At 36.0% G+C, this 26,857-nt stretch overlaps 1 protein-coding gene across 1 annotated transcript in view; it reads left to right on the top strand.

The window, feature by feature from the left end:
• The first annotated feature begins 13,496 nt into the window (after positions 1-13,496).
• LOC117406466 (NALCN channel auxiliary factor 1) overlaps positions 13,497-26,857 on the top strand; it is a 119,953-nt gene continuing 106,592 nt past the window's right edge. Inside the window, exon 1 of the mRNA XM_034010520.3 lies at positions 13,497-14,710. Within this exon, the coding sequence (XP_033866411.1) occupies positions 13,982-14,710 (729 nt within the window). The 5' untranslated portion in view covers positions 13,497-13,981. The remainder of the gene's footprint in view (positions 14,711-26,857) is intronic.

The raw sequence follows: 26,857 nt of genomic DNA, 5'->3' as shown, positions 1-26,857 counted from the left end.
GGATAAGGGTGTCTGCTAAGAAATGAATAATAATAATAATAATAAAATATTCTATCCATGTCGTGCTGTAAATTATCTGAAAATCTTATTAAAGAGTATAACTTTGAATTGGTAACTGCACTTAATTGCAGTGATAGACATTCCACTCCCTGTCAAACATAATATAAAACATCAAAATGACAAAGTTGTTGACAAGGAATAATGATGATGTAGATACCCTGTCCCTAAATCAGATAATTATGCAGTATTTTCTAAAAAGAGTTGGAACTTTGGTCTGTGTCATTATTTATTCCTCTAGTAGGATGATGGCAGCATTAATTATCAAATTAATGGATGAATATTTCACCCCCCGCAGGTCTGAGAGATTGCACAGAGCTACAATTTGCATACCTAATGTAGAACTTCCCTCAGCAGGCTGTCCCAGTGCATAGCAAAGCTTGCTGAAATGTGTCAGCTACAAACACATCTAGAAACACAAGGGTGACTGCCTTTTTAGCAGGTCAGGGGATAGTTCAGTCACCATGTCCATCCATGTCCGTGGCTTCACTTACAGGCTCCAAAGGTGACCATTAGTGCCAGTTGTGATGGTGTTTTTGTGAAGTGGAGTAGGCTTTAACCTTCAGGACACTTTGCTGAGTTTCAACCATTACCTTCCTTGGAAGAGTTTGCTGACTTTCCATGTTTCTTATTAAAGCCATGTGTAGGGTCACCCGTATTGGATAAGCATCAGGCTCAGTGCTCACCACTGTGTCAAATGGGTAGTGGTTAAAACAAAGTAACAAATGTATCTCCATTTTCTGATGTTTCCTGCATTATTCTGGCAGGGAAAGGTTACACTAAAAGTAACAACATGTGGTCTAACCATCGGTATAAGTAATGAAAGTTCTTGGGGTATAAGCAAAGCTTGCCATTATGTACTGCGGAAAAAGCATAATTAAGATCAAATGTAATTTTCACATGCTTGGCTAAATATTCAATCTATCATCTTGAAATGCTATAGCTGCAGGTACTCAATTATTTGAACCATATGCAAAATCTTGCGGATTCAAACAGTTTTGTCTTTAAAAGATCTAGCATCCAAAAGGAAAATGTACCCAGGTAATCCAGGTAAAGGGAAACATCACCTATGCTTGGGAAATAGGCAGGTTTATCAGCTGAAGGGTGAGTGCAAGTTACCCAGGTGTTTCAAAAGGGCAAGTTACCCAGGTAATTGGAATATTCAGGTTTCCCAGAACTTGGTAAACATATCCCTGGAAATGTTTGATCTTTTCTCTGCCTCCAACATTTCTTATTACAGAAAATACTTAATCCAAGATCACTCTATCTCAATTAGAACATACATCAGTTATTTTTCTTTGAAGACATAACATTATTTTAAGAAGACGGGGCTGGCATTGCTACAGCAGTCCCCTAAGGCAGTAGATTAGCATTACAGCATTTATTTTTTTAATTTGTAAATTGATCCTAATTGGATCAGTTTTAGCTTCACATCAATGTGTCAATGCCAAACAGTATTAAAAAATATCACAAATTTAGAAGTTTTAAGCCATGTTTCTTTTCTCACTGTATTGCTGTGTAATTTTTAAAACATTTTTTAGTTAAAATCATGAACAAAACAGCGCTAAACAGAAAAGTGATTACTTGTCCATAAAGCAATTTTAAACACCTGCAATTTGCAGCCTGATAATTATGGTCCCTATACATACAGAGATTAGTCCAACAGATTTGTATTTATATGATAGTATTGTATATATTGATGTCAATTGTAACAGTCCCACAGTCTGCAATGAGAATTTGGGCAACTGTAAGTAGTGAGAATGTGTTTACTTACTCTTAGATAATACTATACTAGTTAATTTTTACTTCAGGAGTACAACATTTGTGCTTCCATTTCAGCAAGTTAAAATGTTGTCAAGCAGACGTTTAGTGTGGTTGACAATTTTCCATATGTACTGAGTAGTATGTCGTAGTATTGTATTTTAATGGCTTTCGGGAATGCTGTGTAATTCTCAAAAGGCAAGGAAATGGAAGTCACTCTTGTGTGGTGTATCTAAAACTAAATAACTGATGTACATTTATCTTATTCATATTTAGATTAGACTAATTTTATTCAATCGTTTGCTGAACTGTAATGCTACTCAAATACAAGCTACAATAAGTGCATATTTGATAGTGTCAATATTGTCCGACAGGTATCTACCCTGGCTTGGCTATGGCAATCTTTGTTTGCACTGTTCAGCTAAGTGACATGACTCCATTTGTTGATTAGCTGAGAAATACAGCAGCTGGAGAAATATCAGTGCAAACAGAAGTCAGAACCCCACAACAATGCTTAAAATATATGTATTAACATAGAGTATATTACACAATATGTGTTGCATAACTGCACATTTAATTTAAAAAAAATCTTAATAGAATCCAATTGATTTAATGTTGTTAAACTTCTAATTACTACTTTCATTTGCTCAGTAATCAGCATAAACATGTTAACCTTTATTATAATGTAACTGCAGTGACTCAGCAGTAGTTGAAAGCTTCTTCCATATTATAAATACTTATAATGATATATTATATTTGTGGTAATCATTTAATATGTAAATCAAGTAATAATAGGCAAAGCCTTTTTTTTAATCCCTACTGTCAAACTGAGTAAACCAGATATATTATCTTTTGAACTATGAAGTTACTTTACAGTTATTATTTTTTTTTTTTTATTTTGTTGAGATTAGTGAGAAAAATGTATTTTACTAACTGTGAAACTGTAGATTACAGACTAATGTTATGACAGCCCAAGGCATTCATCACAGTCTAGAAAACTCAGGCCTTTTCTCAGAATTTTCCTGACAGGTTTAGGCAGCAGGGTTCCAGCCCCCTGCAGATAAAGTTTCTGAGATGAGAAGGCAATATAATGTCAGGTGTATAGGTTGCTGTGTAGCATCTGCTCCTGGTAACTAGCATTAGGGCTCAAAACAGGATGGCTGAAGGTCATGACTGAGGAAAAGATTAAACAGACATCAAACTCCACCAGGACTTATTTGAAAGCAGAATCTGGTAATAAAGACAGTTTAATCACTGGCAAGCTATATACATAACAAGCTATCTACATATCCCTCCCAACATGGCAGGCTAATGTTTTCTGACCTAATTACATCTGCAGTAAAACAGCTATGGGACTGAATAGTCAAAAATATGCAGAATGCAGAGCACAATTTAATGTTTATTAAGGCTTGTGTTGTACAATAATTTAGTGAGGCATGTTTCACTACACTGGATTAAATACATATAATGATACAGCACGGCAGCACCATACACTTTGGTTAAATTCAGGCCAAAGTATTAATATTGAGCCACTTTTCTCTAAATCTGTCTTTACCTGTCTTTGAGTGTGAGGGCTGAATAGCCTTCCGCATTCCATTCAAATCAACCTGGCAGCCTTGCATACTCTTTCGGATGAAGGATGAAAATGTTGCTGGGCAACAAATTACATTCTACAGCCTGTCGTAACTCTCTGCCATCTACAATACATTACAATGAACTATTGTGCACAAATGTGTTGTTATTTTAATTTAAAATGTTTTCTGTCCTTTTTGAGCAAAGTCACTGTGGTTTGTTTACTTTTTTATATTTGTGTATGCGACAGTATAGCATCACGGCCCAAGCTGTTACCAGCAGGAAGCAGACTCAGAAGCTGGAAAGCTGCAGTTTAAGCACTAAAGTGCAAGTTTATTAATCCCACAGGGGGAAAAAACAATAATAAACAAACAAATATGGCACGAGGGCTAAATAAAGAGCTAAACACAAAACTTACAAGAGCCAGGCTGAGATATGCACACTTCTGATTAATTATGGAAGCTGCCTCACACTTTTTAAAATACATTATTTCACATTCATTTATGGATTCTGATATAACAGCTGGGTTTTTAGCCAGTGGATAGATTTTCAAATAATCCCAATACTATTTTTTAATGTAGTACTTCAGTCCTTTATATAGCTGAAACCTCTTTCGGATATACTAAGCCTCAAGTAATGTCATTTCCTTTTCTTACTTTATTCAGTTAAGGCTCCTACCTTGCCTTCAGGGCTTTATAATCTCTATAATACTCACACAGTATGTAATATGTACTCATTTTAAGATTAACCCCTGCCACAAGTTTAAAAATGGAATCTAGTCAGTACAGAACAGTGCATTGTGTTGGCATGCATTAGCAGTTGAATTATAGGCGGTTCAGAGTGTCAGGACTGTTTGGGCAGTCTAAGCATGTGGCTTAACGTAAACAAATGTCTGAAGGATAACATTATACGACAGAACACTTTATGACCAAAGTGTGAGAGCACTGTTAAAGTTTAAATACTGTATACAATAAAATAAGTAATTCATAACATTATCTGTTAATGTTACAAGTCGCTGGGAAACTGGCCTTTACTTGAGACCAGATTAGAAATGATTAGCATATCTTTGCCCCATAGGGGTTAACAATGACAATAACAACAACTGTGCATATGTTTGTGTGTGTGCTACTTAAATTAGTTTCCCCAATCATGCGGCTGCATTTTCAAGCTTTAATTCATTATTTATAGATCTTAGCTGCTCAATTAAATCCACAAATCACAAATTAAATGGAGGAGTGACAAAAAAGATTGTCCTCATTATGCAAATGTGATCTTAGATAAGCTATAATTTTGATAATGTTTTTATCTCAGGGATGTCTGACTGATGGCTTTTGAGCCGTACATGGCTCATTGAGCTCCAAATTTTTGAATTTAGAGGAAAGGCAAAATGGTTAAAAAATAAATAAATAAAAGCTACAAAGACAATAGGCACAACATAAAGAATCGGTTTCGTTTTAGGTCACAATGTTTGTATTTTATTTTTAAAAGTTTTATCAGTTATTTTAGCCACAGCGAATTAGCTGGTCCATTCAAAAGGTAAGCTACAAAAATAAACTGTTTTGCCATTACTGTTCTCTCTAAAAGATACATACACAGAGATAATGCTAATTAAAATGACATATTGGAATAAGTAAACACATATGTTGCTGATTAACCACCTTTCAGGTGTCAGCAATTGAGGGTTCCTTGCTGCTTCTGTGTATTGCAGTCCAGACTGGAAAGACCCAGCAACTTGATATTTCCTGACCTCCTCCATATGGCTTCCTGAGTGAAGATGGCTGTAAACACTAACGTGTGAAGGACTTGGCCAGTGGGGAAAGAGATAGCAAAGCAAGTCCACAGCCTAGTCTGCAGAGAAGCACTGCCTAAGGTAACACCTGCTCTGAAAATTAGAAGCCAAAATGCACTCAACATTATTAATTTTTCTCATCACTACATCAAAGACTTAATTTACACGTCTCTGTCTAAAAACTGAAAGGCAGGAATCTGGCAGGCTGTGAGTTTGGACTGGATTTTACTGTGAATACAATATTGCAATATTAGGTGTCATGATGAAACAAACACATGGGGCCCTATTTAGAAGCATGGCAAAGACTAAATATTATTTGAAAGCATTATATATATATATATATATATATATATATATATATATATATATATATATATATATATATATATATATATTAATTTCAAAATTGTATCATTTGAAAGGTTTTAAATTAAACAATAACGTGGTCAATTAAGTGGATGTTTAAAAGGTGTACATTTAGTGTGCTTCATTTTAAATGGCATAATCTGCGTTCCTTTAAGGGTGACTGACCACAGTGTTTGGGTGGGAGGGCACCCCAGTGGGTACAGTTGCTCTATGAAACTACTGTCACAGTTGTTTGCCTCTGATAACCTGAAAAGTGGCACAGTAAACCTTTCACCTCTGGACTGAAATCCATCTTTGGGAATTTGTTTAGTTCCCTCAGTGTATAATTTGTCTACCTACATTACCTTTTTCTTTTTGATTATCTATCTATCTATCTATCTATCTATCTATCTATCTATCTATCTATAGATATATATATATATATATATATATATATATATATATATATATATACACACACACACACACACACACCTCAGAACAGATTACATGCCTTGTGTTATTCATATAGAAATGTAATAGTTTAAAATAATATACTAATTATTATTTGTTTATTTAGCAGATGTCTTTAACCAAGACAGAGACCAGGGTGTGTGAACTATGCATCAGCTACAGAGTCACTTACAACTACGTCTCACCTGAAAGATGGAGCACAAGTGACTTGCTCATGGTCACACAATGAGTCAGTGGCTGAGCCGGGATTTTAACTGGGGACCTCCTGGTTACAAGCCCTTTTCTTTAACCACTGGACCACATAGACTCCTAATCCAGATATATAGCTAGAATGTAATTGATCCTAAATACAACTCTAAAGGCTGCGCACACCAGGCGCGATGTGATTTTTTTATTGGGCGACAGGATACTTTCGCAGCAACGTGACCATACACACCTGAAGCAACAAATAGGTTACAGGTTTGAATACTGCCAGATCTATAAAACTATTAAAAACTGCTATTGACAAAAATATGATCAAAACTGGTACATATTTGTCAACATGATGTAGAAATTATGAGTGTCTTCTTTGATGGTATTTCAACATGTATGGCAATAAATCATACATACCAGGCTTATCCAATTCCTTCAAAATAGACTCTATAAATAGACCATATATTGTCTTTCATATCTGTATCTTTATCATTGCGATGATCTTTGTCATAAAGCTCTGTGTATTCTTTCAATGCAAAGTATTATTTTTTCCTCTGTCATTCTGGATACTGCTTCACCCTTCTGGACCACGTACATTGAAGCTGTTCTTTGATTGGTTAATTCCCTAGTTGTTGCAAGACAAATCGCAGAAAATAGGATTCAATCTGGTGGGTAGCAGCCTTAAGAGTAGTAATCCAACATCATTAGGGATATTCAGGAAGGTATGTTTACATACATTGCTGATGTAATGAGTTTGTTGAAGGTCAAGGGCGTGCTTTAACAGAGATGAGACACAGAAGGTTGCAGGTTCAAGCACTGTTATGTGCACTTTTATTGCAAGAATCAAAATCTAAGAAAATATTTTAAAACAAACACAAATATCTCTATTAGCTCTCCGTTTCCCATCTTTATATAATGGCTATTTAAATAAGCAGACACTCACTTTTTTAAGGCTGATTGGCAATTCATACTCTTAATTTGAAACTATATCAATAATTCCTGCTGTATAAGCCCATTATTTCAGAAAAGGTATTCCAACAACTTTGTGCAACTGGCTCCTTCCTCGCGTGATAATTGGCATCTCACTTGCCAATTAAGACCCCTAAGCTACAGGCGAGAGAGGATTGAGGAAAATCTATTTTTAAACCTATTTCTGCCAGACAGAATTAAACACTACATATACAAATATTAACAGTGTATTGGTTGTGGAAAGCCATTTATATTGTCTTTGTACTGTCTATACACCCCATCACAGAGTTGTTATTGCAAAAGGCTTTAAAACGCATATTCTGTGCCTGCTGTCTGCCTCTAATCATGTTGAGAGTTATTGTGTTGTGGTCTGTCACACAAAGGAAACAAGCTAAAATTGCGATCAACATGATTACAGGAACACAGCAGGCACAGAATAATGTTTTATAATTGATACAATTATAAGTTAAGAAACTGGAAAAAAAAATATGTACAGTCATCTCCGGCTAAGAGAAAACCTCTCGGGAAGCAAGCGAAGTGCTCTCTTAGCCGAAGTGTTCTTTAAGTTGACCATCAGACGCAATATGAATCAATACATAAATAAATATGTATTACTTGTCATGACGCATGTGCATCAACATATGAAATGAATAGAATAAGAGAAAAGCAATAGGCAAGTGTATGTTAACAGACAAACTAACATTAATAAACTGTTAAACAAATTAACACAGCAAGATTTAATAAACCAATCAGTGTGCCTCAAGACACTCTCGTGGTGACAAGTCACATTTGAAAAGATTGAATAAACCATTTAAATTTAAGTTTGATGATGAGTTATTAGGTTACAAATCAGTACTGTATCAGTACTGTATCGCTAGTGGTGCCAAAAAGGTGTTCTTTTAAGTGAAGTTCCTGTTCCTTTAGGCAGAACATTTACAATGGGGAAAAATCAATTTCACCACAAGGGTGTTCTCTTAGGTAAAGTGTTCTCTTAGGAGGTATACTGTATTATTTAAATGATTGACAGAATGTTTAAAAACTTAATTGGCAATGCAGTGTGCCACGTTTGGAATTTAGATACGTTGATAACTTTATTAGAATGATCTTTTTTACAACTTATAATGCTTTATAAAATATTTAATTTGCTTTAATTAATTTAAAAAAGAAATGTTTAAATTACGTTTAATTCCCCTTGACATTTTTTAAATGGGCATATTGACCTTTACTTGTGGGCCAAGATATGTTGAACAAGGGTCCCTGAGTGGCTCACCTGGTAAAAGCATAGCCATGTGGTGTGCAGGGTGGGAGAGGGGTGGTGCATACAGTCAGTGGGGCGCAGGTTCACATCCTGACTGTGTGAAGTCACCAGTCTTTGCTGGGGATTCCGTAGGGAGTGTAGCATTGGCTCTGGCTCTCCTGTGGGTTAGGGAGGCAAAACCCGCAGGGACTGTTTCTCCTCATGGCACTACAGCTGACCCTGCTGGCCAGGCACCTTGCGAGCGGTGAGCCGAGGATGCAGATAATAATTGGGCATGCTAAATTGGGGAGAAAACCGGGGTAAAAAAATTGGTGATGACTAAATTATTAAAAAAATAAATAAATAAATTCCCGATTTTCAAAACAATGCTATCATACTGTACATTTGGACTAAATATTATACTTTCTCTGAATTGTATGTACCACAATTGTACCCATATTTATTATAGGAATCTAAAGAAATAAATAGTCGTGTGTGTGCATGATTCAACCTTCCTATAAATAAACAGGACATATTTAAAACAGATATGTTCAATCAGACAAAGACAAAGTCAAGGTTTTTATAATAGCAAGGGAAACTGCTTTTTCTGAGTACATCCACTGTGCCCTTTAGTTACAGCTCTGATGTGAGAAATGTTTTGGTATTTTCCTTCAAAAGGAATTATAATTATAAAGTCAACTATATTATGCCGCTGCTATGGGTCTGACTTATGACTCAACATGACATTTTTCTGTGTTGTTACAGAATAACAGATTTGGGATCCCAGTGAAAGTGAATCACAGAGAGATTTCACTTAATGTTACATAAATGTATTGGTTTGTTGTGCTTAGTAATTGTTTCCTGGAACAAATAAACTACGGATTTGAATATAATTTGTTCTGTTGTTACATTCAAGGGTATACTCTATTCGTTAAGCACCATGAAATTCATCATGTATTCAAATGCATTCAAATAGCACATTCGCAGTCTAATTTCTATTATCTCAGGTGAATTATGTCAATTCTGTGCTTTGTGTATACATTCCATTTTCTTTCTCCCGAGACACATTCACTTGATTGTCCCAGAAAAGTGAAAAGGCAGAAAATATCAGCCACATTGTAAACAGACTGGTACAATCTGGTAAAAGTGATGCAAAAAAAAACAAGCAGCATACATGCTGAGTTTATTTCAATATTTAATATTTATTTCTTAGCAGACGCCCTTATCCAGGGTGACTTACAATTGTTACAAGATATCACATTATTTTTACATACAATTACCCATTTATACAGCTAGGTTTTTACTGTAGCAATCTAGGTAAAGTACCTTGCTCAAGGGTATAGCAGCAGTGCCCCCCACCTGGGATTAAACCCATGACCCTCCGGTCAAGAGTCCAGAGCCCTAACCACTACTCCACACTGTATTTCCTCCTATTTGATTAAAATAAGAGGAAATACAAATTTACATTGATGAAGATTAGTATTTGAATGTATTCCATAAGTGGAAATTGGAATAAATTAAAATACGAGTACTCCAATTCTTAAGAATCTGAAGTAGGAGAATATATTAATATGTATTGATTTTCCTCCAATGCACCACTTGACTGTTAGTGTTAGTTAGAATAGAATCCTGTGTATGAATTACAAATAAAACAATACAGCATTCTGCAAAGAGGTAACATGGGCTCCATTTTGTGTTTTCCCCTTCTTATTGATTATACAACCCAGTTATTCTTTCATCTGTGAATTAGCCATTGAAGGAGATAATTAATGAATAAATGGTGAATTGGAACAGCATGGCATATCCTACTTCTTAAAAAAATGTGTAATACATTTTTAGATACATTATTGGATAAATAGATCTTAATACCCCTGCTCTTTAACTTTGTACATATCCTGCTGCTGTTTTCCACCAGCAGTGACTTTTTATAACCCCCTATTAACATTACTACATACAATAAAAGAACAGCGCTGATTAGATCATTGAAATGGACCTCCATGTGTTTGAAGATGTAAAATAAATGCTTTACTTTGTCACGGTCAAAAAGTGTCACCTACTCCTCCTTGACTTTTTTTCTCCTAGAGCCACATTGAAAAGGTAATATAAGGCAACCGCTTTTGTTCCTATTTGGTGGAAATGCATGTCATTCATAGCGTGTTAATCATGACACCACTTTAGAAACTTTACCAATGTGTAGAATTTCTCTTTATCACCTCTACTTTGGGCCTGCCGTAACAACTGCTTGATTTTTCTCACATCTGATGCCAACGAGAATGTGTCAAAGATGGTACTGCCTGCATTGTCTTCAGCAGCACTTGGCTGCCTGCTCTCTGGTGGTTTTGCTCTCCATTTAGGATGCATGGGGTTAGATGTGCAGGGTGACTCTAATAGCAGGTCATATTTACAGAGCTTCTCTGAGTGGCCATCCTAACAAACATCAATGCTGCATGTCTTCCTGTTGTCATGGTAATCAGAGGTGATACAGAGGTGGAACGTGGGCTGAAATAAGCAAAACATGAAAGGAACATTAAAAAATATGGTATGTTAGCTATTGAGGAGAATATAATACATCTAGATAGATAGATATACAGTACTTCCTATTGGAAGCTAATGACATGCACACATTTACAGGGACATCCTACTGGTAAAAAGCTATGGTATTTGTACTGGTGATGTCATGGTCATTGTGTCCTTCCTGTGATGAGATCTGCAAATCACTAGTTGAAGGGTTGACATAATGCATTTGTTTTGCTTCCCTGCTGCTCAGGGAAAATCATTTAATGTTTTATAGTAAAAGGTCACCTTGTATATGGGAGCACACGCATCTACTGTATACTGGAAGGTGGAACACTACACTACATATTAGATTATGTAATTATGTAACAAATAACCTACTCAGTGTGTTTTTTTGTTTTTTTTTGTATTGGTAGTAAGTGGATTGCACAGGTCTTTCTTTCTTTCTCTCTTTTTGATACAGTAACAGGATATTTACAGAATAAAAGAGGTTGGTTGAGGTATAAAGTGAAGTGACCAAACCAAGTGTAGCAACCACCTAGCTGAGCAGTGAAGTGTAAGACAAGTGGGAACTGCTTCCACTGGTTGGAATGTTCAGCCAATCTGAGTGCTCTGTTCACCAATGTTTTTTTTTTTTTAATAATACATTAATTAATCAATAAATACATAAATAAGTGCCCACTTTGATGAGAAGATGACCAGCAGGACACTTAACTGTGGAATGCTAGCAAGATGGGTAGCCTGGCGGTTCTTCTCTGTGACTGCTTGCAATGGCTCTAAAAATGTTAAGTTTGTTACTGTGTACTGCACACACAACATGTTCTTCAACTGCACGAGGACTGGGCGTGAAACATGAACCGGAACCGGATTCGGATTTTCTTACAAGAATCCGGACAGTACCCTGACTAATAATTTATATATATATATATATATATATATATATATATATATATATATATATATATATATATATATATATATATATATATACACACACACACACACACACACACATATACAGGTAGTGGACAAATAAATGGAAACACCTGGGGTGATTGTTGAGGCGCGTTGGGCAGGAGTTTCAGTGACCAAGACAGCTCAACTTGCTGATGTTTCACAAGCAACGGTGTCTAAGGTGATGTCGGCATGGAACTCCGAGGGAAAGACATCATCAGCAAAGGGCAACAGTGGGCGGAAGCGCATACTCCAGGATCGTGAGGTCCGTGCATTAATTTGAAGTGCAAAGCAAAACAGGCGAGCAACTGCAGATCAATTGACTGCAAATTTCAACCTGGGGCGCGTGCATCCAGTTTAATCAAAAACGGTTCGCCGAGAACTCCACAGAGCGGGATACCATAGTGGCCCAACGCCCTATAAGTGACTTTTACATTGGTGTTTCCATTATTTTGTCCACTACCTGTATATGTCAAATTGCTGGAAACTGGGCACCGCATTACACCCCCTTTGCCCCGTTTAATTGAAATAATATTCTAATCGTATTACTGTATTATTTGTAATTGTATTTACTGAACAAATAAATAAACTACCAAACAAAGCTACCACACACTTCTGTGCATCCTCATGTGACAACATAGTTCAAACTTACGTGACTGAGTTGTCTCCCAATTAGTTTTAAAAAAGGAGAACAATAAACCCCATACCCTCTGTTGTATATATCCTGTCGACGTTTTAAATACATTTTAACGCGTATCCAAAATTTCTTGGAAGTGAAGCAGCCTCATGCTGAATTTAAGAGATTTCCCCCCCCCCCCCCTTCTTCGTCACAGTAACAGTGTGGCATCTGAATACAGATAGACTGGGTGGTTGATGTGAACCAAAGAAGCGAACAACAACTAACAACCATCAATAGTCTAAGCTATATGGCTATATTACCGTACCTTTATTATTATTATTATTATTATTATTATTATTATTATTATTATTATTATTATTATTATCATCATATTGAATACAGTCGCCTATACAAGGAAAAATAAATATACACCTGTATAACACTGCCAAAAACACATTAGCACATTAGCATTTCATTAGCATTGTTTCCCACCATGTATTAAAAAGCACAGTAGCCTATTTATAAACAAAAACCAAACAAACAAACAAACAAAAAATCCAAAAATACATATACCTTACCTACTGCGCAGGCTACTCAACCATTTCAAGTTTGTTAAAACGTCAGCTTTCAAAAGCGTGGCAAAAGTTTGAGGGTAAGTGATTATGTATAAATGTTTGCAAAATAATTAATTTCATGTTACATAATTTAGACTATAAAATTACATTTGAATGTACGTATTGTGGTAAACTCTCTATAAATTAAAAAGTAAACATTTATAAGTAGTGTTTTCTTTTTATTTGCGCAATTGACACAACTCCAATACCTATCCTTTCGGAATATGCTACCTGTTAACAGTTTAGATCAAACATTACGGTGTCTGTTGTGAAGGTAAACTTGACAATATGCTGATTCGTTTATTCACGTGTATCAATATGTGTCACTTGGTTGTAAGCACACCTGCTACTGCACCAGGATGGAGAGATCTCATTGCTGGAGATGACGCAAATGACCCAGCTCCACCAAAAAGTGCTTCAAGACGAACATGGCGGCAACTAGCACTGGACCAAGATGATTGTGCTTTTCAAAAGGAAAAATCCACGGCATTCTGCCCAGATACCAAGGAAAAAATCGCCAGGTTGAAACAAAAAGATTTTACGAACCTTCATGATCTCTGGTTAGATGAGGGAATGCTGGTGAGAGCTGGGCTACGGAAAGGGAGAAAGCTCAGCACATTCAAGAGGAAAGAAAGAGGCATGTTGTCACAGAGAAGTAGGTTTTTCTCAAGAGAGCCATGGATAACTGTGATATGACAGTGCCTTGCTTAATCTCTTTGCATGCACTAATTGGATGGAAATAGCAGATAAGCACTAAGTGAAACAAGGACCACTTTAAATTCAACGTTTAAGAGGAAAAGAAAAAAGAAAATCTGCAAGTCAATGAATATTTTGGCAAAGAAGCCCTCACGGTGGAGTCGGCCAGTGCTGCGCTTTCCCAAAATATGAACAGGGGTGCTTGGATGTGTCGGCAGCAAGATGACGGCTTAAAAATCTGGTTTGCACCCCGAGAGAACGAAAAACCGTTTACTGATTCGGAAAGGGCACAGAAATGGCGACTGTCCTTAGCATCTCTCTTGTTTTTCACCGTCCTGCTTTCTGATCACCTGTGGTTCTGCGCTGAGGCAAAATTGACACGGACCAGAGACAAGGAGCTGGACAAGTTAGCATTAACAAACATGGGTGATCACTTCTCATCAGCAAGCAAAATACTTTCATCAAAACTCCATTCACCACACAGCAGCCTAAGTAAAGACAAAAATGCTATTTTTATAGGGAACACTACCAAACCTTTGTGGCGACTAGAAACGTGCCCTCCGCATAGTTTATCTAAAAACTGTTTTACTTTTGAACACGCTGAACCTGTTTGCAGGAGCATTGGCGAGGAGACGGGAGAGGAATCCACACCTTTGAATTTAAGCGATTTTTATCTTTCGTTTTGTAATTCGTATTCTCTTTTGGATTTGTTTATGGGGTTATCCAGTCCGGACAATTTAAACTGTAGCATGGAAGTGGTTATTGATGGGAATCTACATGGATGCAGCCAGTGCGTCCAGGCATACCAACGTTATGACCAACACGCTCAGGAGAAATATGAAGAGTTTGAGGTTATGATTCAGAAATACTTGCAATCGGATGGATATTCTGTGAAAACCTGCATGAAGGAGTGCAAGGTAGGGTGTTTTACTTTTTCAAGACATTATAGCGGGTTGATATATGAGTTGGGTCTTCATGTCGTCATGGCAACTGATGCACACAGTCTTAGATAAATGCATTACAGTAAACAAAAGTATTTGGAATAAACAGTCCTGTCCCCCTCCCACCCCCCACCCCCCAGTCATCCTCCGTCTTTTTCTTTAGAATTTCAGAAAATCGCTGGGTGAGATTTAGGATAGCTGTGGCACAAGAAATTAATGTTGTGACAAGCAATGCTTTTCAGTGTGAGTACTGCAATATGTTGCGACTGCACATTAATAATAGTCATAAAAGCTATATTGAAAGAGTGTGTCAGCAGAATTGTTTGGGGAGTTAATGAACTATAGCCTTTTCATTTACTATTACTTCCATTACGTGATCAAATTCTTAAGCGAGACGAAGGTTCTGCTTGTGTGTGTGTGTGTGTGTGTGTGTGTGTGTGTGTGTGTTTCTGGAAAATATATAACTCCCGATTATAATTCATTATTAAAAGAAAAACGATTGTTGTTTTAAATCCAAAACATTTTATGTATTTGCTTGGAAATATGCCTGCGGTCAATACCTGATAAAAATCAAACCGATTTAGCAAGTCGTGTTCAATTGCTCCACAGATGCTGGGAAGGGTTTGCACGGCAGTCCTTGATTAGACAGTGCATGCATTCCCAGCTGTTATTTATGACCTTTTAAAGCATCTATGTGTGTGTGTATATATATATATATATATATATATATATATATATATATATATATATATATATATATACATATATTATCATCATCATCTCAGTAAAGTACTTTGAATAATAACAAGCTGCCCAAACACAGACTTTCTCTATTGTTTTAACATTAATATTTTGGCAACGTATTTATCAATTACTGTTGGTTTTCTTTTCAAGATTATCCTCACCCTGTCTAACAAAAAACATTCTGTCTCATTGATGACTGCTTTCCAGCATCAGTTATTAACATGTAGCACATGCTGGTCTGCTTTTTTGTGTTTTTTAATGTCACTCAGGGCCTTTCCACTTTGCATAGGCCAATACATTAGGCATCATAATATCATGTTCTTGTGAATACCCTAATATTAATGATGTTGTTATCAATGATATCCATCCAATTTGTCCCCTTAATGCCAAAATCTAGCATTGTTGTATTCCCTATAATAGTCATAAGCATTAACACACTGGCAAAAACAAATAACTGTAATGCACTTACCATGCTGATTTTGTTATTCTAGACTATTACTCTTAAACAGCAATAGTGTTTATTCAATGTGTTTGACTATTGCATTATTAACCCCTCTCCCCACCTTATAAGACCCTCATACCCTCTTCTCTACAGTGTCAACATAAAATGCCATTTTTATAATCCCCACTTGATCCATTGCTGCTTTTGAACTTATGTAAATTATGTTTAGGAGTGCAATCAATTAAAAAGCATATATTTTAACAGCTTTTGTCATGCTTGCTAATTGAAGTAACGAAGAATTAAAAGTTGATTAATGACTTGGTACTAGAAGCACACCTGTAAGTCTGAAGTTTACTTTTTTTGTTCTAAAAGTATTTTTTTTTTCTTTTTTACTTGCAAGCAGATTCTCAGACCCCACTGGCAAATGTGCAATAAACAAACACAATGTTGCTGTTAGTGCACCTAGGATGTATAGCAAACATCTTTTTGACCTGTTATGTCAATGTATTAAAAAAAAAAAAAAGTAGAATTTATTTTATCGTAATCCAAATGCCAGTGCAGTTAATGTAGTTAATGTATTGTATTTTATCCCGGGGTGTTGTAATGATAAACCCTCAAGGTGAGTGAGTGAGTGACGAGGGCTGCAAGGAGATAGGTGATGCAGTAGCCTTTGGTGAAATGGTGGTGATAGAATTTCAATAAGGCTCATCATTATTCTCAGTGAATCACTCTTCCCATTCTAAAATTGTCCAGCACTGTCTCCAACATGTAGACTCCACAAAATGATCGTCTTCCTTGCAGGGCGTTTTGATTGTAAATATAAGTTAGAGTTGGATTTTACATTATAATGCTGTCATTTCAGTGCGCAATAAGTGTGACAATAACATTTGGTCATGTAAAGGTTTTTTAAATTAACAAGCGACATTAAATGAGATATTTTACTGGAATAGAAGGAACATGCTCTGTAAGATACAAGAGTTCTTCACAATGACAACTTGAGTTTTACATTGCCTATGTCTTGAAACATCCAACCCGATTATTTTGGGGGAAGATTCAGGTTTTGAAAGGGGACATAAATATGATAATGTTTCTCACCATTAACAGTGTAAAGCAACTAATTAGCTACTCAGTGTAATGTGGAATTATAATAGGAACATGTAAATGGATTCAATTTCAAATGGGTTTCAATGTAATAACACATGACACCCTATGCTCTTCTAGTCGAAAGAAAATGTAAGAAAAGTGTGACTGCTAATACACATATCAGCTCTACTTCTTCAAGAGTAACACAACTGTGGCTTGTTTGGCTTTGAAAACCGACATTATTGATGACAGCGCTATCAGGATTCACAAGATAAATTCAGCGAGGTAAGGCCTGGGAGAAATAAAGGCTGAGCGTTTCTGTGATCAGTAAAGAGGTCTGTGAGTTGCAGACGGGAAAGTTTTAGTCATAGAAATTGGGGAAATATGTAATAATAATAATAATAATAATAATAATAATAATAATAATAATAACAAGCAGATTACCCTTGTTGCTGTCCAGGGTGCTGAAGTCTCGAGAAATGAATGAAGGAGACTTTTTTTTTCAAATGACGCTTGTAACAAACACACACACACACACACACACACACACACACACACACACACACACACACATATATATATATATATATATATATATATATATATATATATATATATATATATATATAATTGGAATTTGCTTCTACTTGCATGTTGGCTTTGCTTGTATTATTATTATTTTTTTTTCAACTAGTGCTGTTTAGTTTGTAGACTTGTATTATAGTGAAAGAATTATTCAACTTACTTCTCATAAACAGATTGCAGTTTTTGCACCTTTTATGCATTTGCGGAGCATATACTATATTCTTATTTTTTAAGTTCTTTCATCTGTTTCATGTGACATGTTATTTTTAATAACATCACTAAGCTATAACAACAAATTCGACTGAGCAATGCAGGATTCTGCATAGTGGGTTCAATATAAATGGTTTGTTAATTTGTTATGTGTCATTCACTTATGTCACAGTACCCCTGAATATATAATAGTTCCATCTTCAAAAATGGCTAAATCATTTTAATCAGCGTTATGGATTTCTACCATTTACTACTAAAGCAGCAAGACTGGGTGGGATGGATGGATGGATGGATGGATGGATAGATAGATAGATAGATAGATAGATAGATAGATAGATAGATAGATAGATAGATAGAAATAGTTATTTTTTAAATGCATTGTGAACAATTTTAGACTGCTGGAAGCTTTAATTACATACTACAAAAAACATTATTTCCATAAAAGCAGAGCAGCAGTTATACCAATCTAAAATGTTGAGATGTGTTTTGTAATGAAAAGATATTTCCTGCTGCCTATTCAGAAGAAGCAGCAACTTACTACCCAGGGTAATTAAATAAAAAATGTGAATGGCATGAATTGGCAGGCATTTAACTAATTTAAATTGCAAATAAGTTCTGATGTTTGATTTGTTTAATGTCAGTTTAACAATTCTGCATTTTAAAGGAGTGAAATTATAATTCAGAAAACACACACACACACACACACACACACACACACACATATACTGTATATTCTGAAGTGGCATAATGATTATATATCTTGGTTAAAAGGATAAAATCTTGAAGGTGAACATTGGTGAGGAAATTGAATTGTAAAAAGAAAAAGAAACAGAAATTAATATATGTGTAAAGTCTATTACCTTTACTCATAGTATCAGCCTCTTCTTTCAGGTAAGTATCAATCTTGCACAACACCATTTATATAGAATATAATTCATGCTACATTGTGAAAATAAAGAAAAAAAGGAATTGACAAGTATGATATAAAATGATGTAATCATTGAAAGTAACAATTTTTTAAGGTAGGTATTTCCCATATCTGTTGTCTTGTTTTATTCAGTGTTTTTCTTAAACACTTTTATTGAACAAGTAATTATGAAATCATTGTTGCTTATCCTCTATGCTGTCTCTTTAACCTAGCTGGAACATTTTTTTTTAAAAGTCAATTGCATTTTGTGTAGTTTTCAAAATCATTAACATGTTAATAAAGAAAAAGCCTTAATGTCGATCACGCAGACTAAAAATTATGACATGAAAGAATGGCTGCAGAATGATTTTGTGATGCTGTGTCAAGTCTGTCTGCCCCGTTTCTGCTGACTTTGCCCTCCAAAATATTGCCCATATGGGAAAAAAATCATTTTCTCTTGCACCAGCGCTCTGTGTTGCCTTCAGGGCAACACAATAAAGTTTTGAATCAGTGTTGAAATGATCCTCTGCTACCATGCCAATCAGCATTAGAATACTGTCTATTTCACAGATTCCACACTTTTCTATGTTTGACCTTTACAGAATCTATCAAAATAAGGAAGTGTGTGTTTAAAACCACCTTGAGCATATACACAATTCCCTTTTACTTTTACTGATACAAAATGTTACTTAATAAGACTAGGCCGTTGGTAAGATACACTTTAATAACATACTCTGGACATTCAGAAGGGGTGCTACTTTATTTGTTTCCTTTGAAGGCACTGGGAGGTATCTCAAACATAATAGTACTGTAAAGCAGTTTCCACACATTCAAATTTATTTTCTTTGTTCCTTTACTAATTTGCTTTCCAGAGCTACATTACCTTGGTACTGTAAAGACGTTCTGACTTCTGATTATTGTAGTGTACACAGAAGGGTTAATGATGTAGTAAATAGTTACACAGTATCATATTTTATCTTTGTCACAAAATTATCTTGTCTCAATGATATTGTGTTTTATATGAAATCATCTATAGTGACATTGAGGGATATTTAAATGTATGTTCAGTCTAATGTTTGAATATTTTGTGGCAGCAATGCATACGTGAATGTAGAGTAGTATTCTGTAATTATTTCCCCCGTGTCTAAGACTAGGATGTAACCAGGTTGAAATCATTGTTAAGAATCATGAATCAATGCTGCAAATACCATGTGTGTTCTAACAGTTATTTCAATCAGCTTTCAAGGTCTTGTGATGTCCCTCTGTTCTACGACTGCAAACAGATGGTATGTGTTATTTTTGTTTTAATAAGCAAATAGTTAAAAATCAAGGCTACTGGGCTACAACAGTACAGTAGCCAGTTGTTTTGCCCAGTTGAAGGAGTTCTTCACCTCCACCTCACCAGAAGAGCGAATAAAAACCAGTTCTATCTACAAAGTGTGCCATCTGGTTGTTGAGGTGATAATTATCCAGTGGGATATTGGCTCTTCGGTGGTATGTCATTTGCTGTGGGACCCTGTTCCTGATGCTTGTCACGGTGCTGAATGGTGCTGAACCAGGAATATCGAGATGATCAGGCACATTTTAGTTCAGCTGATATGTTTATCTTATCAACATTTCATCGACTGCAGACATAACATTGTTTTGTTGTTTATTAGATCAAATAAATAAACAGTGGGAATCGTATGTGGCTATTTGAAGTGCAAATAGAAAACGATCTGATCCATAGTACTTAGAGTCTTTTTACCCGTCAGTTGGGAATAATAGAGGTACTTGAAGTTTTAATTACACAGCTGCTAGGCAAATATATTCTACATTTTATAAAAGTCTACATTGTTTTTAAGTGGCTAGTGTTTTCTCCACCTGCATTTCCATAGACATGGAAGTCTGTTTCTGAATATTCAATGAACGGACTGTATACATTTCCTTTTTGCATGGAATACTCTTGGTGCCTGTTTTATGTACTTTATTTACACAGCACATTTAAATAGAAAATATCTGTTTCTTCAAAAGGAAGCTTGAAGTCACACTGTTTCACAAAACATTCAAAGCCTGTCAGACTGCTGTCAGTACACCCAGCAACATTTAAATTCATTCACCAACATGTCTAAAATTGGATCATACATTTTTGTTTTATAGGCAGTGAGCAAGGTGATGATATCCCTTTGTTCACCCAGTCCAGTCACTTCAGCTAGTGAGTCCCTAACCAGCAGGTGGGTGTGTTCCAGCGGAGAGTCAGGTATAAAAAGGTCCCGGTTGTACACCTAAGGGCTGCTGCAAAGCCATGAGATTCAGCCGTGGCTGCTGAAAAGCCAGAGATATCAGAGAGCTGCTGCTGCAAAAGCGTCAGGAAATGAAGCTACCAATTCTTGCTACAACTGTGTGTATATCTGGGGTAGGGAGTTGGTCGGGGGTTGTCCCAGGAGAAGGAAGCCACAACAGCCACCGACCGTGTGTATATCCAGGGTTGGGGTTGGGTGAACTTCCCGAGGGATGGAGTTAGTTTCAGGATAGTAGATCCCACCAGTATAGGCAAACAGTTGTTTAAGCAGGCCTCCATTGTAGTAGTGGAGTAGCACTAGCTGTGTTCACAGTACCTTTTATTTGTAGTTTGGGTACAGTGTTTGATTTTGCTTTTTGTTTGCCGGGCCACATGTCCCATGTGAGCTGCCATGGTTGGTAGTGTCACGTGATGTTCCTGTTTGTATGTGTTTATGTAAACAAAACCTGTGCGCCTGTGGGACGTCAACTGCAACCCCTGTCTCGACCCCCTGCGTGTCAATCAGACAATACCCACACTCACAATTCTCCATTGTTACACCCCCATTTTCTTCTAAAAATGTCCTGTGTGGTCTTTGCCCCATTACATAACCCACATTTAATGCATCCCTGATTCAATTATAAAATAAATATCCTTTTTCAAGAGGAATTTTCATTGATATTCAATTTAAAAAAAAAAAATAGTTTAATCATTTATAATATCTTGATGCATTGTAAACAATTGTAATTAAATACTACCTACATGAACATAGTTTTTGTTTTTTTTAAACATAAACATGACTATAAAATTCTAAATTTGGTTGACTTTTTCATTAAAAGTGTGTATGATTAAATGCAGATTTACAGCCTTATTTATAAATGAACTAAATAATGAGGATAATGAATATAACACAGGCTCCTGATAGCAATTTGAATATAATGTTGTACCTCAATGATTTCCTTGTAGAAAATGTAGACCACATACTCTTTACTTTAATACAAAGGGTAGTTTAAAAAGCAATGTGCATGACAGCTACTGTTTTCAAACGCAGCCGCCAAGTATTATATTTCTTGCAATATGTTAGACATATTACAGCGGTACAGAAGAATTTTTTTTGGTCTGCAAATCCGTCTTGCTTGCCTGACATATTAGAGTTCTCAGAATCCGTTTGCAGTAGGAAAGCAGAAGGCACAGTAATGTATCTTTAAGACAGAATCCTTTGCTATTGGGTATTGTAGAATGTTTTTTATAATATTAGGGGAAAAAAAAAATATATATATGTTAGTCGGAGGTTCCAAATCTACAGTTATGGCCAAATATTTTGCTTCACCTAGAATTTTAGGATTGAGACATCATTTTTTTTTAAAAAAAGTATATATGAATTTAATTTAGATCTTTTATTTAACATCATTTAATCAAAGAAACGACAAAATTATACTGCAAAAGTCTACCGGAATAATAGTAGTACAGTATTTTATGTTAGATTTCTAAATGTCACATTCTTAAATTTGTGTCCATTTTTCGTTACGTGTATGGAAAACCACAAAGCGGTATGTAATTCAATATGCTAACGCAACTTTCAGCAGGTTTCATTAGACTTTATGAAGCTAAACCATCACTGTACAGTATGGTCTGGGGGCCAGTTATGACCCAGGAAATATTATCAAAATTAGGCTGCTGCAAATATTCCCACATACCAAATCTGTGTAGGATTTTGCTAAAAGCACTTACAATTTAGATTAACACATTATATATATATATATATATATATATATATATATATATATATATATATATATATATATATATGTGTTCTTGAGATACAATAGTAAATAGGAACTTTCCTGGAAAAGTTATAAAATTTGGTCCAATTTATAAAGAATAAATAAACTTGTTTAAAATCCTAATTTAACCAATCAATTAACCTGTACCCAATCATTCTCAATATGGAATCATCTCAGTATTCCTTCCAATCCCAGGTCTGAGGATTCTCTGCCATACAAGAGATCAGGTACCAGGAAACACCAGTTGAAATGTTTACATCTTTAGTTTTGTACCTCAAAAGAAAACAGAAAAGTCTGAGTAAAATTATAAACTTTATAAGACCATTGCACACCAGATCCACTTCTTTAGCCGATTTCAGTCTGATACTTCTGCCTTAAACCATTTGAATTTAAGTTTGATGATGATGAGTTATCAGGTTACAAAACAGTACTGTATCAGTTGTGAATGAATCACTAGCGTTGCCAAAAAGATGTTCTTATAAGCGAAGTTCATGTTTCTTTAAGCAGAGCATTTACAATGGGAAAAAATCTGTTTCATCACAGGGGTGTTCTCTTAGCCGAAGTGTTCTCTTAGGAGCTGTTCCTATACGCTGAGGCAACAATTTAAAAAAAAAAATAAAATTAAAATTTTATTGGGTTTTATATATACAAAAAACAAAGGAAAAATACAAGTAAAGATAGAAAATAGATAACTAAATTAAAAAAATACATACATTTAACCATACAAAACATTTAGGCCAGAGCATCACACTTTCAAAAAAAGTAAATACATACATACATCAAAAGAGATGAAAACAGCATTAACATTAGTACATGAAAGCCAGGGTATTTTCAAATTCATTCTCCACCAATGTTAGCATCAGTGTTAGTGTTAACATTAGCATCAGTGTTATTGTCAGTGTTAGTGTTAGTGTCAGTGTTAGTGTTAGCGTTAGCATCAGTGTTAGCGTTAGCATCAGTTTTAGCGTTAGTGTTACTGGTAGTGTTAGCGACAGTGTTAGCATTAGTGTTAGCGACAGTGTTAGTGTTATCGTCAGTGGTATTGTCAGTGTTAGTGTTAGTGTTAGTGTTAACGTTAGCATCAGTGTTAGCGTTAGTGTTAGTGTTAGCGTTAGCGTTAGTGTTAGCGACAGTGTTAGTGTTATCGTCGGTGTTATTGTTAGTGTTAGTGTCAGTGTCAGTGTTAGTGTTAGCGTTAGTGTTAGTGTTAGCGACAGTGTTAGTGTTATCGTCGGTGTTATTGTTAGTGTTAGTGTCAGTGTCAGTGTTAGTGTTAGCGTTAGTGTTAGTGTTAGCGACAGTGTTAGTGTTATCGTCAGTGGTATTGTCAGTGTTAGTGTTAGTGTTAGTGTTAACGTTAGCATCAGTGTTAGCGTTAGTGTTAGTGTTAGCGTTAGCGTTAGTGTTAGCGACAGTGTTAGTGTTATCGTCGGTGTTATTGTTAGTGTTAGTGTCAGTGTCAGTGTTAGTGTTAGCGTTAGTGTTAGTGTTAGCGACAGTGTTAGTGTTATCGTCGGTGTTATTGTTAGTGTTAGTGTCAGTGTCAGTGTTAGTGTTAGCGTTAGTGTTAGTGTTAGCGACAGTGTTGGTGTTATCGTCGGTGTTATTGTCAGTGTTAGTGTTAGTGTTAGTGTTAGCGACAGTGTTAGTGTTATCGTCTGTGTTATTGTCAGTGTTAGTGTTAGTGTTAGTGTTAGCGTTAGTGTTAGTGTTAGCGACAGTGTTAGTGTTATCATCGGTGTTATTGTCAGTGTTAGTGTTAGTGTTAGTGTCAGTGTTAGTGTTAGTGTTAGCGACAGTGTTAGTGTTATCGTCAGTGTTATTGTCAGTGTTAGTGTTAGTGTTAGCATCAGTGTTAGCGTTAGTGTTAGTGTTAGTGTTATCGTCGGTGTTATTGTCAGTGCTAGTGCTAGTGTTAGTGTCAGTGTTAGTGTTAGTGTTAGTGACAGTGTTAGTGTTATCGTCAGTGTTATTGTCAGTGTTAGTGTTAGTGTTAGCATCAGTGTTAGCGTTAGTGTTAATGTTAGCGACAGTGTTAGTGTTATCGTCGGTGTTATTGTCAGTGTTAGTGTTAGTGTTAGTGTCAGTGTTAGTGTTAGTGTTAGCGACAGTGTTAGTGTTATCGTCAGTGTTATTGTCAGTGTTAGTGTTAGTGTTAGCATCAGTGTTAGCGTTAGTGTTAGTGTTAGTGTTATCGTCGGTGTTATTGTCAGTGCTAGTGCTAGTGTTAGTGTCAGTGTTAGTGTTAGTGTTAGCGTTAGCATCAGTGTTAGTGTTAGTGTTAGCGTTAGCATCAGTGTTAGTGTTAGTGTTAGTGTTAGCATCAGTGTTAGGGTTAGTGTTAGTGTTAGCGACAGTGTTAGTGTCAGTGTTAGTGTTAGTGTCAGTGTTAGTGTTAGTGTTAGCGTTAGCATCAGTGTTAGTGTTAGTGTTAGTGTTAGCATCAGTGTTAGGGTTAGTGTTAGTGTTAGCGACAGTGTTAGTGTCAGTGTTAGTGTTAGTGTTAGCGTTAGCATCAGTGTTAGCGTTAGTGTTAGTGTTAGCGACAGTGTTAGTGTCAGTGTTAGTGTCAGTGTTAGTGTCAGTGTTAGTGTTAGTGTTAGTGTTAGCGACAGTGTTAGTGTTAGTGTTAGTGTTAGTGACAGTGTTAGTGTCAGTGTTAGTGTCAGTGTTAGTGTTAGTGTTAGTGTTAGTGACAGTGTTAGTGTTATCGTCAGTGTTATTGTCAGTGTTAGTGTTAGTGTTAGTGTTAATGTTAGCATCAGTGTTAGCGTTAGTGTTAATGTTAGCGACAGTGTTAGTGTCAGTGTTAGTGTTAGTGTCAGTGTTAGTGTTAGCGTTAGTGTTACTGTTAGTGTTAACGTTAGTGTTAGTGTTAGCGACAGTGTTAGTGTTATCGTCAGTGTTGGTGTTAGTGTCAGTGTTAGTGTTAGTGCTGGTTCCTTCTGAATCCCCTGTGCCCGACGTTACTTCATTACAAACTACACTACAGGCAAACAGGATTTATTTACAAATACAAATGCTGAACAGCACACGTGACACTACAAGCATTGGTAGCACACAGAGTACATACAACACTGTACAGAAACTCACTCACTTACTCACACACACACACACTGTGCTGAAGAGCTTCATCAAGGTGGATAAGCGGTGAAACCTGTGTGTGAGACTTGTCTGAGCCACTGGACAAAGCATTTAACTTTAGGAATGAATACAATGTGGAGACCTGGATTCAACTGCTGTAAAAGATTCAAGTGAATTATTTGACAAATACCGTACAACCCACATCGGTGGTGCATTGACTCCACAGTGGCCTATTAGCATCTTCTCTCTAGTAGACGCCCTTATCCAAATAACCGCCCAGGTAAAGAGAAGATTGAGAAAATAAGTGCCGGCCACTATTTCGAGCAAACACAGAAATATAAAAAGTATACAGTGTTTATTTGGTAAATTGCTTCAATTTACTGGACCTCCTGTCATTGAGCCATTCACCAGGAGAAACTAATGTCATTGACATATAATCATTAGCAATAATTGAATGACTGATATTTTATTGGTCAAACTAAACAGGACCCAACATAACAACATTAGCATTACTTATAATTGAATTTAAAGTGTGAGGGGGGACGTGGCCCCTGGACTGTGGACGGAGTGTCTTTGTTTTAATTGGTTGTGTTTTGTCTGTTTCTGTTTGGTGTGTTTTCTGTGGTCCTTTACATTGTTTATTATTTTATGCCTGATTGTCCCCAGGTCTGCCTTATATAAGATAGCGGTGGCTTGGTTCGGGTTGTCGTGTGCTGTTGGTTGCTGACCTGTGTGCATTCTGAATAAAAGTGCCTGTTCGTTTTTACACAGTGTCTCCTCATTCTTTCCTCCACTGCTGTAATCTGTTGCAGTATTTACATGTCTTTGTATAAGGATTGCACATTGGTCCAGGTGTTTTAGAACACAGATTTAAGTTTTGAGGTATTAAAATTGTGTGGGTTTATGACTAATAAATGATTACCAAGGGAAATGCAAACTGATCCTACAAATTCCATTTTTATTGCATGCTCTGACACATTAGGATGAACAGTGCTATAGAAAATGTTTGTTTCTAATAACTGTC

Source organism: Acipenser ruthenus, chromosome 8, assembly GCF_902713425.1.
Source record: "Acipenser ruthenus chromosome 8, fAciRut3.2 maternal haplotype, whole genome shotgun sequence".
In the NCBI taxonomy this organism is placed as follows: Eukaryota; Metazoa; Chordata; class Actinopteri; order Acipenseriformes; family Acipenseridae; genus Acipenser; species Acipenser ruthenus.
The sequence above is the reverse complement of the archived record's forward strand: the minus strand, read 5'-3'. Positions and strand labels throughout refer to the sequence as shown.